Source organism: Oculina patagonica, unplaced genomic scaffold, assembly GCF_052425735.1.
Source record: "Oculina patagonica isolate OP01 unplaced genomic scaffold, crgOcupat unplaced86, whole genome shotgun sequence".
Taxonomy (NCBI): domain Eukaryota; kingdom Metazoa; phylum Cnidaria; class Anthozoa; order Scleractinia; family Oculinidae; genus Oculina; species Oculina patagonica.
In genome coordinates this window covers 464-15,051 of record NW_027558757.1, presented here as the reverse complement: position 1 = coordinate 15,051, position 14,588 = coordinate 464, and the positions used below count along the sequence as shown (strand labels likewise).

Sequence of the window (14,588 nt, the reverse complement as noted above, 5' to 3'; positions counted from 1 at the left end):
ATTGTTGGTGACGGATGTTTCAACAACCTGAGCGGAAGTCATCTTCGGAGTCAAGTGAATAGTTTTTGTCAGTCGATGATGTTACAAGTCTGGCCTGTTGAAGCTGATTGGTCAGTTTAGCCGTGTTAAGCCTATTTCTCTGTCTATTCTGTTGCAGGTGTATAATGCTGATAGTGACGGCGTGAGTGTGTTTTCTGGAAAGTCGCCTGCAACACACCAAGTGCTGTTTATTATTCTCGGCATATTCTTGGGGCTTGTGTTTCTCGGGATCATAGCAGAAGTCGTTTACTGGAAGGTGTTGAAGTCAAACAAAAAAGTGAAGAATGGCGATGGTACGTGGAAAATAAGTTTAAAAAAATACAAGTTTGAAGGGGCAGTATCACGAGAATCACTTTCAAATGTCAAAGTCAAAAGAATATATTTATGTCAATGGAAACTTTAAAATAATGGTATAGCTTTGTTAAAAATGGATATAACAGTCCACTAGTAACAAAAGATGTCTGGAGCCCATTACAATGGGCTCCTGAAGATGTATCATCAAGAGTAAAACAGACATAAGATTTAAAACAAAAATTGAAAACGTCTGGCAGATGTTTTCGAACTCTGCCCATGTGTCATGAACAAATCGTTAAAAACCAAATGCATTTTGCTCTCCTTTGAAATATTCATATAATATCTTCACCTTGGGGTGCTCTGTGCATCTTGTGAACGAGTGAAGCTATTGAGGTATAATTTTAGCTCTGTTATGGCGAAAATGCATCAAAATCGCCATGATACTGCCCCTTTAAGGAGGCTTAAAACAGTTTTCAGTACTTTCCAGCTCTTATATACTTTGATGGGTCAGTGCTACAAACATTTATCAGTTACCACTACAAAAATGGTATCAAACAAATGCCCAGTCATTGGCAACCAAATTGTGATTATTTTCTTGTCATCAATTGTAACCATAGCAACGGTATAACCAGTTAAAAACGCCCTTAATTTTAGCTTTAAGTGCTTATAACTAAAAAACGAGTCCGATGACCCCCATATTTTATTATTGAATAATGATCAGCATGTTAAGATGCAACTTTTTGCAAAGTTAAAAACATTTCTCTGAAGCGGTTTCAGAGCCGCCTTAAATTTCTGAAAATACTGAAAGTACTGAAAACTGTTTTGAGCCGCCTTAAATCATCTACATGGATCCGTAACAACAAAGTTTATGATATCTGACATTTATGTCTTAAAACCCGCGAGTACAGAGTTCGTGGCGTAATGGCCTAACGCTACCAACTCTATACTCGCGGGTATTAAGACATAACGTAAAGGCCAGATATTTAATAGGTTAGTGCGTTGGACTCCAGATCGAGCGGTCCGGGTTCGAGCCCTAGCGCGAGCCGGATCATTTTGTTGTGTTCTTGGGCAAGACACTTTACTCGCAAAGTTCCACTATCCACCCAGGTTTATAAATGGGTTCCAGCAATTCAATGTTGCGAGTACCCCTGCGATGGACTAGCATGTCATTCAGGGGGAGTAAGAATACTCCTCAATCATATCAATCAATCAATCAATCAATCAATCAATCAATCGGTCGTTGAATCAATCAATCAGTCGTGAATCGCGTTACGTACACGTACATGCAGCTCACATCTTTTATATATGCACAAAAAATTGGATTTTGTTTCCCTCTTTTCAGACGGAATTGAATTGAAGGAAGTCAGGGTGCAGTCAGTGTCTAGAGTTAATCTCAAAGATGTGGAAGACAAGCTTGGTCAGCTGGTTCGAGAGGTTGGCAAACTGCAAGAACAACTTACAGAAATTTCATCGCATGCAAACGGAACGTTTGGAACAGGACAGAACACAAGCAAAATGTAGCAAAGAGGCAGAGGAAAGAAACCCTCACAATATTCTCGCTACAAGCCAATGCAGGACCTCCGCAGCGATGAAATTTAAGATAGCGGTCGTTGTTCGTTTTCTGACGCACCATACACTCTTAAAGCCATGGTAGCATATTATTGCAAAAATGAAAATAGTTTGTACTCAAAACTCCAAAATGACAAGTTACAACTGTATTATTGTCATGTCTATTTTATGTCTATTTTGCCGAAGACTTCGAACCTCCACCGATTAGTATAAAACTTACACGTACGCTGCAAATTGTTTGCCACAAATGTTTGTAAAAAGGTTTTCAGGTTTCATTGTATCAGTATATACACACACGTATTACCTTATACCATCTCGTGACGATACCCAGGCAAAACCGGGGGGAGAAACCCATATGAAAGAGACGGGGATGTTCAACTAAAGCATTAAACAAAACGCCGACATACTTTAATGGTGCTCTAGACCGACCAAGCATGAAAAATTGTATCTTATAGGGGACGAATAACAGCTTGAGACGCACAGGCCCCTTTCATATAGGAGTCCACTCCGGCACTCAGACGCCATACGTTTAGTCTTGTCTTAAATTAGAGTTACCTAAGCGGCCATTGTCTATTCGGCACCAGTTGTCAGAGTCCAGGAGATATTGTCACTACAATACTGAAAACAAAATTTTTCTTATTTACACCTTTTACTATTCAGCAGCCGCGGGCACCTTTCTGCCGTGCAAAGGATCGATTTCATATTGTCTTTATACTCTATTAACTGGTCAGCAAGAAAATAGTTTAAGCGCACAAGCAAAATTGAATAGTGTATATAAACACATTGACATTACACCATACTTTATTGTAATTAATCGCAATAAGGCACTAGCTCTGTAGAGTCTTACTAGTTCCTAGGCAATTTTGCAATTAAGGACATATTTTTGCTTCTGTTTTCTATTGACTTAGTTCACATCGGTCCCTCGCTCACTTTATTTAGCGTTCAGTGGTTTCTTCTACAGCTGGAGTGTTATCATCCAGATACTCATACTTGAATAAAATAAATTTTCCACCACTCCTGATCTGTGTTGATCTCTGACAAACCTCAGGCGTCCCCTTGCCCATTTCTCGAAGGTGCTCGTTCAATTAAAAGAAGTCTTTCTGTATACCCACCTCATATCTGCATACCGACCTTTTGCTTATACTAAAGGCCGGCCAGTTCTGACTAATGGAAAGCGCCCTTAGGGTGCGTTCCGTTGGGATGATCTGGAACGGAAACAATGATGGAAGATCCGGCAGTCGGATCATGATGCATCGAGGAGCCGATAAAAGCTTTCCCAGAGTCGATTCATCCGTTCCTTTGATGCATCATGATTATTGATCCTGATCCCGATCATTCCAAAGGAATTCAGTGTTATATCCGGATGAAAAGGATTATGGCAGTTGGTCAGACGTTTATAAGACGATCGGGACGGTAACTCTGCTTAAAAGAAACTTGTTTTCTTTATATAGTCATGCCTGGTCTTGCTTAGGAAAGTGGAAAAAATACAAGGCTAATCCGACAAAATTTTCATGACTGAAATTCAGAAAATGAAAAGCAGACAAGATGTTCGAAAAAACGCTTTATTTTGGTACAGTGAAACCCCGCCTTACGGCCACCTCGTTACAGAACCGTCGTCAGTCGTAAAGGGCGTATACAGTGCAAAAATTTGTAAATAACAGAGGGCAGATGGTATAACATTATTTGAATAAAAATAGTTTACGGCTAGCTTTCAATCCGGTGTTAATGATTGGCCTTCTTTTCTTCTTGAATAGCAATAAGTTCCAGTTCTTGTCAGTGTCAAGAATAGAAGTGTTGTTTCACACAGCTTGGAGATAGAGATTATTCGTGAGAGAGCCATGGTTGTTTGAGCCAGGGTGTTTAAGGATTGCGCTATCTTTGTCCCGGCCTCCACGGTTCAGTTGTTAGTTCAAACAGTGTGCCGGTTCAGTTTTGCCATTTTTATGAGGCGTTACAACCAGGCCAGGTGAACTGATAAACAACTTTGGCTTTGTTAAGGAGAGGTGTTCTGTCCTTAGAGCTGAAGGAAAAAGAAAGTTTAGTGGTCTTATAATTAACATGGCAAGCAACATTGTTGGTGTTAATGCATTCGCGCAGTTTGTGAATGCAGGACTTGGTTAATCGTTCACCTTTCTTCTTCAGTGAAGGGCAGATTCACACCTACAGCCAAAATACCAAAATCTACCACACATTTTGAAAGGGTTTATTCAGTATTTTTCTTTTTTATCACCCTGGCTCAAACAACCATGGCTTTCTCACGAATAATTACTATCTCAAAACTGTGCGAAACAACACTTCTATTCTTACTTATTGCTATTCAAAGAAGCATACAGTAAAAACCCGCGACTAAGAACCTAACCGATTTAAGAACCCGTTAGGCTAAAATTTCCCAATAACTCCTCATTTCTTATAAGACTCTTAAGATAAAATTTGGAAACAGGTTCTTATTTTGTAAAATTAATTAAAAATGTTTACTTTTGGGAAAATGAGATAAGTCAACATTCTGTATTCTCTTTGGAGACACCTAACCTAGGAGCCTTACTACTCCAGTTGCAATGTAAATGCCATTGTTGAAAATCGTAAAATATTATTATTGAGCAATGACATAAATAACATAAAATAGTATGCAAATTTTATAGAAGGAAAAGGCTAAATAGCGCTATAAATTCTACAATCGTATCTATAACAAAATTCTCGATTTTGATTGGTTCTGCGCGCGCCTATTTATCGCGTAATTGGCGCGCGATCACGTGGGTATCCAATTACAGTTTGAACAACTTCAAATTGGATACCTGTAATTGGACACCTACGCCATTCGCGCATCAATCACGCACATTTAAATGGGTTCTTTCTTGCTGTTTTCCCACTGTTTTTACAACCAATGGAATTTATCATTGATTTTTTTTACACTGTTATTTATACGTTAGTAATTGGACCTCGTGTTGTACAATTCAGAGAGAAATCGTGCTCGTAATTTCAAATCGTCCTCGCGCTGCGCACTTGGCCGATTTTGAAATTACTCGCCCGAATAGGTACTCCCTGGATTGTACTCCACTCAGTCAAATTACTATTACTTAGCAGCAATGTAAATTTTTCTTCAGAAAATAAGAACCCATAAAAACCTAGATAGCCTAAATTTGTTTAGGCTACCCTGGAATAATAGCCTAAGCCTATACCTGTTTAGGCTACCTTGGAAAAATTAGGTTCTTACTCGCGTGTTTTTACTTCTCACATAAAAAAAGGCCAATCATTAACACCGAATCGAAAGCTCGCTGTGAACTATTTTTATTCAAATAATGTTACACCGACTGCGCTCTGTCATTTAATGGAGCTCTGTCGCGGATTTAAACAGATTTTTGAACAGCCAAAATTTATATCTGTTTCGCAGGAAACCTGAAAATTAATGGTCCATTTTTATTAAAAAATTTCTATATTAAAGCAATGAAACTGTTAACAAACATTTTTGCTGCGGATGGCTAGGATGGAAATAGATTGCAATTGGAAAATTAAGGCTAAACTTTTCAAAGTTGATTTCGCGTGTCATCAAAAAAATCGATTTTTATGGCCGAAGTTTGATTATTATCTGCAAATTCAAGGCTGTTCTTCCATTAGCTGTTCAAAGATCATGCTTTTCATGGGTTAAGTTTCCTACCGCTAATTTCAGAATAGTTTAGACCAAACATCTGCAAAATTATTTTGACGTAGCTCCTTAAAGAATTCTTTGCACTGTATACCCTTCATTCGCCTGACGATGGTTCTGTTATAGACCGAAATATAGCTTTCTTCGAACGTCTTGCCTGCTTTTCCGGCATTTTCTGAATTAAAGTCATGAAAATGCATTTTGATGGATTAGCCTTTCTTTTATTGAACTTTTCAAAATTGTCCTTTCACGGAACTCATGCAGGTCAACAGCATCTATAAATATACTTATACTCCCTCGCATCACAGGTTTATCTTGTTCAAAACCAATTTAATTCTAGCTGGTTAAAAAAACTTTTCAATAGGTGAAAGTCCATTGATAGAGCTGCAAATGTTATTGACATTTGGGAACGAAATTTCTGGCGAAAAAGGCGGGAAAAAAATTAGGAAAATTGTCTCTATTCTAACTTACCGTGAATAATTTATGAAATGATTTTTAAATGATTTTTATTTTTTTAACCTTTTCATGATATTCTCTGTTCTTTAATATTCAATATTCTGTTAAAGCCTCATCAGGTGGCAGCTGCTTGCTATAGATTTTGCTGTTAATTTTGCGAAGCCTTGCGTTGAGAATGGATTATTGACAGTACACGGGCCAATGACAGTGGAACGTCGAAAAAATCCTGCTGCTTTTTATTTTCGCAAGGGGTAAAATTCTTTCGTTTATTTCTCGAGTTCGTTAAATATTCGCTTAAATTAAACATATGGCGAATATTATTCTCGCAATATTTCAACAGATCTACGGTATCTCATCATTGCCACTTTGAACCAAAATTGAACCAAGGCAACGAAGCATCAACCATATGAATGGTCGATAATAATGAGAGATGTTCTGGAAAAAAATCGACAAACACTTTGTTTGTTGTTTGTTATGTGCTGCTATGAACTACAAGATCTAAGGCCAAGATCATAGGGTCTTGCTATTTTTTCAACAGTTGCTTCAGTCAGAAGAACTTTGCACCAGTGTTATTCATCGCGGAAAACAGGATAAACCGGTTGCTAACATACAAATCAGGGGATTGCAAACTACTGCCTGCCGAAAACAGGGAAAGCAAGCCGTTAAGGTAAGTTAAAATTCAAACAAAAAAATGGCAGCTATTGAAGAAGACTGTTGTAAAAAAAGTTGCGTTTTTATTGTAAAAGATTTTCAGTCAAGGTTAAGCTTTTTTATATCACATTTTCATGTTTTAGCGAATACTAAGTCAAAAAGGCAAATCGTTTAATTTGCAGTTTCGGGATAAATCGCGCGTTTGCAGTGTTTAAAGTTATTTGACGGACGATTTCAATATTTAATCGTATGGAATTATCTTGAAGATGCATGCATAAGACAATTTTGCTGCAAGTAATCTTTGCTTTTATATATAAACGTGGGTGGATCGAAAACGAGAAAGTTACTGCAAGTTGTCAGGGCTGTAACCAGATCTTTGCCATAGACGAGGCAAGTTCTTGCTAGTGGGTTCTTGTGGCATGCCGTCCAAAATATTTAATTTTAAAATCTACAAGCTACGAACCTCTTTCAGAGACATTTTTCATTAGGTACTGTATTTCTTAAGAAAAGTCAATCTTGTTCAACTGGGGATTACTTCCCAACAAAACATATTTTGTTTTTAATTTTTTGTTTAAGTTTAGACTTTCGTCTTGCCTCTTGCTAGTAACGGCCCTGGTTGTGCATGTTTTAATTATCAAAACATAAACATTGCTTCAGGGCCCATTTTAAAATGCTTATTTATACCACGTTTCCTTTAGAAGAAAAATATTAAGTGCAGGTGTGTGTATAAAAAAAAACACATTTTTTCGTCTTTCGATTCTGTCCTTGAGTAAAAAATTAACCTTCTCCAGTAAAAACAATTAACTAATCTTTATCTCGCGTTGAGTGAACGTCTAACTACTAAATATTTTGGCTCCGTGTGACTTCTAGTATGCTCGCTTCATCGGGGTTCCACAGCTATAGATTTGATCATAGCCCCGTGGGTCTCAGCATGAGAAAAGGAAGAGATTTGTATACGGTCTTGATTAACTTTATATATAGAAACAACCAATTCAAGCATTATTAGGCAAATACCCAGAATGGAGTTCCTGTAAAAATTTCCCTAACTATAGTTATTATATCAATTTAGGTAAGCTGCGTTATCTAATCGAACAACTCACAGTTTTCCATAGCTATTTAGTGCGTCAAATCCATAAATTTATAAGTAGGTTTTGTAATTTAGTGTTTCCAGTTTTCACCTGCGCATAATTACTATTTGAACTGACTCAAATTGAAATTGGCAAACGTATTAACTGGTCGATCCAGATCATAACACAGCGAGGCGAATAAAAAACACAGGATATAGCCAGAATTTTAAAACGAAGAACTTTTAGACAGGATAAAATAGTAACAAAGTGAAATTAGAGCAAAAATATAGCCTACGTAGCTTCGGGGGTGGAAGCGGAATCATTTGACCTTCGAGATTCATGATTCCTGACGGTTTTGTTGTGTCGCGCGCGTTAACATTAACCCAAACAAACCGTCAACTACGTTAGCTACCAAAGATATGCCTTTTTATTGAACACAACACAACTCTTTATAAAAAAACTAGATGGCGGAAGTGTCAAATGTTGATTATCTTATTTACCTCTTCCAAGAAAGTTTATCAAATAAATATTATTAAAATAACTTTATCTCAAATCTCTGCTTTAAACAGTACCCATTTACTATATATTTCCAGAATATTTATTTGCTAAAAACAAGACTGCATAATTGACTTATGACGTAGTATATGATTTGAAAAAAAACATACCGAAAGCGCCGAAGGAAATAGTAATTTGAAAATTACAAATTTCTGTGATGGCCAAACAACCTTCGTAATAGAGAAGAGAATATTTCTACAAAAAAGGCACCCTAAAATAATTTCATTTCGGATAAACTCAAAATTGCTATCAGTGACGGAAACTGTACGGACAGTGAAAAATCACTCACTCTGTATAGCTGCAACTTAGTTAGCAAAAGTTGATGACTGACAACGTCAAAAGCCTTTTTAAATTCCTAAGTATAATTCCGGTAACCTCCAAATTGAACCATACCGTAAAATTCCGGTTATAAGCCCCCCACTTATAAGCCCCCCCCCCCCGGTTATAGGCCCATCTACCTGGAAACAAAAAAAAAACATCCAATTATAAGCCCCCCCCCCCCCGGATATAAGCCCCCCTCTGCCGGATGACAGTACTGAACAGGGCAAAATGTTGCTTTATTATGCGTTTTTATCTTAAAAACGTATTTCGATCAATACTCCCGTGGCTCGTTTCGAAACGTTTTTTTTATTCCGCTTATAAGCCCTTACGGATATAAGCCCCTCGGCTTATAAGCCCACCCAAAACCCCTTATGAAGTTGTATAAGCCCAGGGCTTATAATTAGAATTTTACGGTATTTGGTCAGTAAGGTCTAGTTCAGACATCGTGCTCCTGCCGTGCCGAACTAAATTGTAATTAGGTTCGACTGTAGCACGGCAAAAGCACGACTCTGATTCAGACGTCGTGCCAGAGTCGTTCCAAATTCAGGATTTACTGAAGCTACGTAACAATTAGTCAGCGGTGATCCAACAAAAATGGCGCCGTTCTCCAAATTGCAGAAAAAACTCCTACTTTTAAAATCATTGCAAGACGAGTGGTCGTAAGAAAAAAAACAAATTCTCAGAATCGCGTTGTGGAAACTCGACAAAACTTTCACGACTTCGAAAGGTTACTTTAATACACACTTTGGCGTTATTTGAGATTACTTCCTCTACGTAGTGTTTGTGTCTCGGCTCATTTATTATCGCTACACCAAAAGTACAATCTGAAACATTTTGTGATTTATTCGAAATCAAACATACAGAATTTTTTAACTCTTGAATATTTCATTTGCAGTACATCATAGTTTAAGATGCTGGTATTAGTTTTTAAGCGGCAAATCTGATTCACGCGAAAATCAGGTTTTACTGTATTAGCGGTTTTCTGTTTATCGTTGCTATGGAAATATCGATTACTTTAAAATATATATCAAAGTAAACTTCAATCTAAAACTGATCAATATATGGTGTAATTTTCATATTGATCCGAGTCAGGGAAGATCGTTTAAAGGCCAATTGCAAATTGAAGGTATGGCCCAGAAAAAACTGTATCGAGCCACCTTAATCTGGTATGCAAATAGGCCAAATACCACTAAAAGTTCTATTAGCATCAATATAAATTCTCTTTAGAAAATAAGAACCTATTAATAACTAGAATAGCCTAAATTTGTGAAAAAACCTGTTTAGGCTAACCTGGAAAAATTAGGTTCTTACTCCCGGGTTTTTACTGTAGTTCATAAAGGAAGCAACAACACGCTTTTTCAGTAGTTTGGATTGGAGGGACAGTACGGTGTCCTCCTTCTGTACCATTTTTATTTTATCTGGGCATAAGTGAAGGCAAGTTTTAATACTCATCCGAGTTGTCCCATTCGGGTAGCTTACTAAATAAATTTTCTCCATTGTATCTTAGTTATAAAGTATACCCTGGCTTCGGTTAAACTTAACATGTAATGGACTTTTCTTTACAGTTTATCACATCATAAGGACTGACGTTGTACTCAAGATGACGTTACCACAGATCGCTATAATCACTGCTGTACTACTTTGGAGGCCCGTCTTTATGAATAGGCTGCCTCCGGAACCTGTGTGTCCTCCAGATGGACTTTCGCTCTCGGTTCTTCATAATCCTCCATTTATCACTGTATCTGACTCTGGAAAAGTGGAAGGTCTATTGGGAGAATATTTCTCTTTAATTATCCAGAGATGTTTTACGCATAAATGCAAATCGTTTAGCTATTCCATCAGACCAACAATTTTCAACAACACTGAAAGTTTTATATCGACCATACGGGAAAATAAAACCGATATTGCCTTCCCGCTGTCAAGACCATTGATGATGTCTCTGTCAGGACGTCGAGATAGCACAGAACCTCAACCAGTGACTTTTGAAAAATTCATGATATCACCTGGATATTCGCTCATTATGGACGTTGAACATGTAAATGACAAAGTCAGTGAGCTTGAGCTTAACAGCCTTTTTGAAAACACTTGGCCCATTGTTGTGTTTACACTCTTAATCGCTGGAATTTCAGGAATGGTGGTGTGGATTCTGGTAATTCGGACCCTGATTTTAGTCCCCATAGAGCGGTTTTTAATTGCGTCGTAAGGCCAAACTCAAAGTATTTACTCTGAACAATCACAAAGGGCAAAGACAATCCAGTGAACCAATCAAAACTCGAAGTAAATACATTTAGCCAGCGAGAAAACCTGGCTGAGCGAGTAACGATTGTTTTGGTTTTACTATTATTGCTGATTAAAAGTGAAAGTGGCGCGAGTTTCCTTTTTAAACCAATCACAAGACAAGACAAGGCAAGACAAGCAAAACCAATGCAATTCAAGATTACTTTTGACAGCCAGTTGAAAAGCGCTCTTACAACAATATTCCAACCGAAAACTTTTCAACCTGCCGTTTCTGTTAAACAAACGAAAACTTTTTTTGCAAAGAGTATACCTTATTCATGTACTTGACCGGCCTAAGGTGACTCCCAAATTTCTCTTTTGTACTGGAGAGTACATCTTGGAACAAGTTTAAACTTTGTGACATTGTATTTAAGGAAGTGGCAAAAATATCAGCACTCAATAAGCAACCTGTTTCTTTTTTTCTTCCAGGAAACATACTTTAATGAAGAGGAATTCCCTCGTTCATTCACCAAAGGCTCGTACGAAGGATTTTGGTGGGCTTTTGTTACCATGACAACAGTTGGGTAAGAGAAGCAACCCTACATGTGGAGACATTGATAATTAATTTATATGGCTGTACTTGGTACAGTGGAACTTCGATTTAACGAACCTCTATAAAGCGAAGTCCTCGGTATAACGAACGATATTATTAAGCCCGACCAAAATGACAGTAAAGTGTATGGAACAGAACCTCGATATAACGAAATCCTCGTTATAACGAACATAATCCGGAAGTCCAAACGTAAAATATACCTCGATAAAACGAATTATAGCAGGAGCCATAATCGATTATAGCTCCTGATTATAGCTGACTCGCGACAAAAGATGAGTGTAGAACCGACCAACAAGGATTAAAATGCTTAAAGTTTACTCCTGTAAAAGGAGAACAACTTCAATACATATGTCCCATATTTATTTGGATATTAGACATTAAAGGACAAATATTATTTTTAAAAGATGTTCAGATAAGTAAAAGTGCAACGTAACAGCGTGAAAATCAATTATTAACTATACCTCGATATAATGAACATTTTAGGGCCTGTTTATATGGAAGAGAGTTGTCCCTGGTAGGAGGGTTACCCTCTTCCCCGAGTCATCTTTTGTCGAGCGTTTATATGAGAAAGTTGTCCCTGTTGACCGAGCCAAAACTTGGCCCTCTCGGTTCAGAAGCCATCTATTATGACTGTTTTTTTTCTAAAGTCAGGAACGCTGAATCGTCGACGAAGACCATTTTTTGGACTAATTTACCGCCGACTTCGATTTAAATTTATCTGCAATTTTGTTTTTGCTGATTTTAGCGTTTGCGCATGCTCCGTATGTCCCAACTTGTTCCTGGTAGGCAGGCAAAAATAACCAAACTGTTTATATGGAAATAAGTTGGCTCGCTCCCCAGGGTCACCCTACATTCAAAGCAAGTGACCCTCCACTCAGGGCCACACTGCCCCCCGGGCCAACTTTGCAATTTCTCATGTAAACAGTTCGCAGCTATTTATAACAAAATGTATGAAAAGCTCTCTCGCCCGGGGTCAGGCTCGGTATGGAGGGTAACCCTCCTACCAGGGACAACTCTCCTCCATATAAACAGGCCCTTAGGGACGGACCATTTTTTTTTTGGAGGGGGGAATGAAAAATATTGAAAAAAATTGTTTGCAGGGCCTGGAAAGACAAAATAAATTGTTTGCAAACACGATATGTGTAACAAAAAATAGTAAGAATTTCGAAAAAAAGGTGCGTAAACTAAAAAAAAAAAGTTAGCAGAGGAAAATTTTTCACCCCCCCCCCCCCTCCAAGAAAATAATGGTCCGTCCCTTACTTGTTTTTCGGCAAATTCGTTATATCGAGGTTTTCAATGTAACGAACCCTCGATATAACGAACAAATTTCCCCCATTCCATTGGCACTTCGTTAAATCGAGGTTAAAATGTATGTACATCCGATCTTTTACTCGATTAACTCAGAGCTAAAACCATCGAGCACTAGTTCTTGTTTGGTATTTTTAATTACCTTTCGTCTTTAATTACGACGTATAAATTTTTGACACGAAAACGAAGTGTCCATTAGGAATAAAATCGTAGTATATAAATCACATTTAACTATAATGGCCATGCCATGCAAACCGTGTCCATTACTCATCGCTATATGGGGTTTTATCAAAACGTCTTTTTTCTTTGTCCCTTGTTGTCCGTGTAATCTGGATGAAATAAGCAAAGGCTTCTTTGCTAGCCTTCGAGAAATTAACTGCCTTGTGTTTATTATTCTAAACTGCAGGCTTCCTGTGAAGAAGTCTACCTGGAGATCTTTTATTTCTCCGTTAATTGACTAATGGCATGTTTCATATTTTGATTTCAGCTACGGAGACAAGACCCCCAAGTTTATTTTCGGTCGTTTGTTTGGCGTCTTATGGATCTTGACTGGTTTGGTCGTCATAGCAATGTTCACGGCAACTGCTACAAGTGCCCTGGGAATCAATGCCAACGATCTTATAGGGCTGGAAGGAAACAGGGTAAAAAACTGATCGAAACTTTTTGGCACACTTTTTTTTTCGCTAGAAGAAAAATTCTAAAATTATTTAATTCAATCTTATTCTGCATGGAAAGCATTTAAGACGGATTCCGCTGAAAGTTCGAGCAATGAGTGCGAAAATTAAGTACCAAAAATCTACTCATAGTAAGGCAACATTTTGTATACTATTTAAAAGATCTTATCGAAATTCATTTGTCTTAGTGACACCGTAATTAATTTCTAAAGCATTCTCGAGAAAATTAAAGTCAAACCTCGTAAAAATGTTCAAAACGTGCGCCATTTTGTTTTGAACTGGCGTGAAACGTCCGTTTTAACTAAAAATATTGACAATTTCAAATCCATTTTTCTCTCGCGGGGTCAGCTTGAGTGCTAAATTTTTGGCAGGTTTTTCTTAGCTTTACTTAAACTGTTACCATGCTAAGAGTTCTTTTTAGTAACTTGTTTTTGCCTGTATTGCTCGAATGTTGGGCGGAAACCATCTTAAGCTCTATGACCAAACTTTGCGACATTTCCTAGAATATATCAGGGTAAATTTAATTGCCGTGTCAAGTTTTTGCAGTCTTGAGTTGACGATTCCTTCCCATTTGCAACTATGTTTTGACAAGCTGTTCTACCTAATGAAGGTTTTCTATTTTATCTTTTGGCTATTATGGTATTTTTTTGAGTTTTTCCCTCAATTTGGGTGAGTTTCTGATGATAAATAATTTTAAAATCCAAGATTGCGGACTTAAAACTTGATGACGTCAATTGGTAGTGGTTTGACGTCATCATTGACAATTTCCTTAAAACTACAATAAAGAACTTATACAAGTTTTGTTATCATTGGATATATACTTAATTTTCGAGATCATACGGCCAGGCCCACGCCCTTCAAAAATGCCCTGAAAGAAAAGAGTTACGTGCAAGTTTACGAAAATGTTTGAAGAGTGCGCAAGGAATTAAAAGGACGTTGCAGGTCATTGGCTGCGGTCACATCTAGACTACTAACTATAGTTAGGATGGCGTTAACTATAGTTAGCTATTTCGGTAATGTGACCGCTTCTCTGTTCGCCCTAATTATAGTTAGAAAATTTACGCCTCGCTGATCCAAAACAATACACACTAACTATAGTTATACCCAAGCAAGGTTCATGGGTTAGTCTTAAGTTTACAAACAAAAAGCCAATCAGAATGCGACAATTCTTTTCGCACGTGCGA

At 37.6% G+C, this 14,588-nt stretch overlaps 2 protein-coding genes across 2 annotated transcripts; both read left to right on the top strand.

Moving 5' to 3' along the window:
• Positions 1 to 157: 157 nt before the first annotated feature.
• Positions 158 to 1,854, top strand: LOC144641338 (uncharacterized; the record flags this gene model as incomplete). Its single annotated transcript, XM_078500358.1, has 2 exons — positions 158 to 332; positions 1,676 to 1,854. Coding segments are annotated over 2 exons (354 nt in total), but the record flags the coding sequence as incomplete, so codon positions are not given.
• Positions 1,855 to 6,548: 4,694 nt separating this feature from the next.
• On the top strand, positions 6,549 to 13,371 carry LOC144641339 (uncharacterized; the record flags this gene model as incomplete). The annotated part of the gene is made up of 4 exons (XM_078500359.1): positions 6,549 to 6,665; positions 10,158 to 10,741; positions 11,299 to 11,393; positions 13,218 to 13,371. Coding segments are annotated over exons 2-4 (798 nt in total), but the record flags the coding sequence as incomplete, so codon positions are not given.
• Positions 13,372 to 14,588: the final 1,217 nt, after the last annotated feature.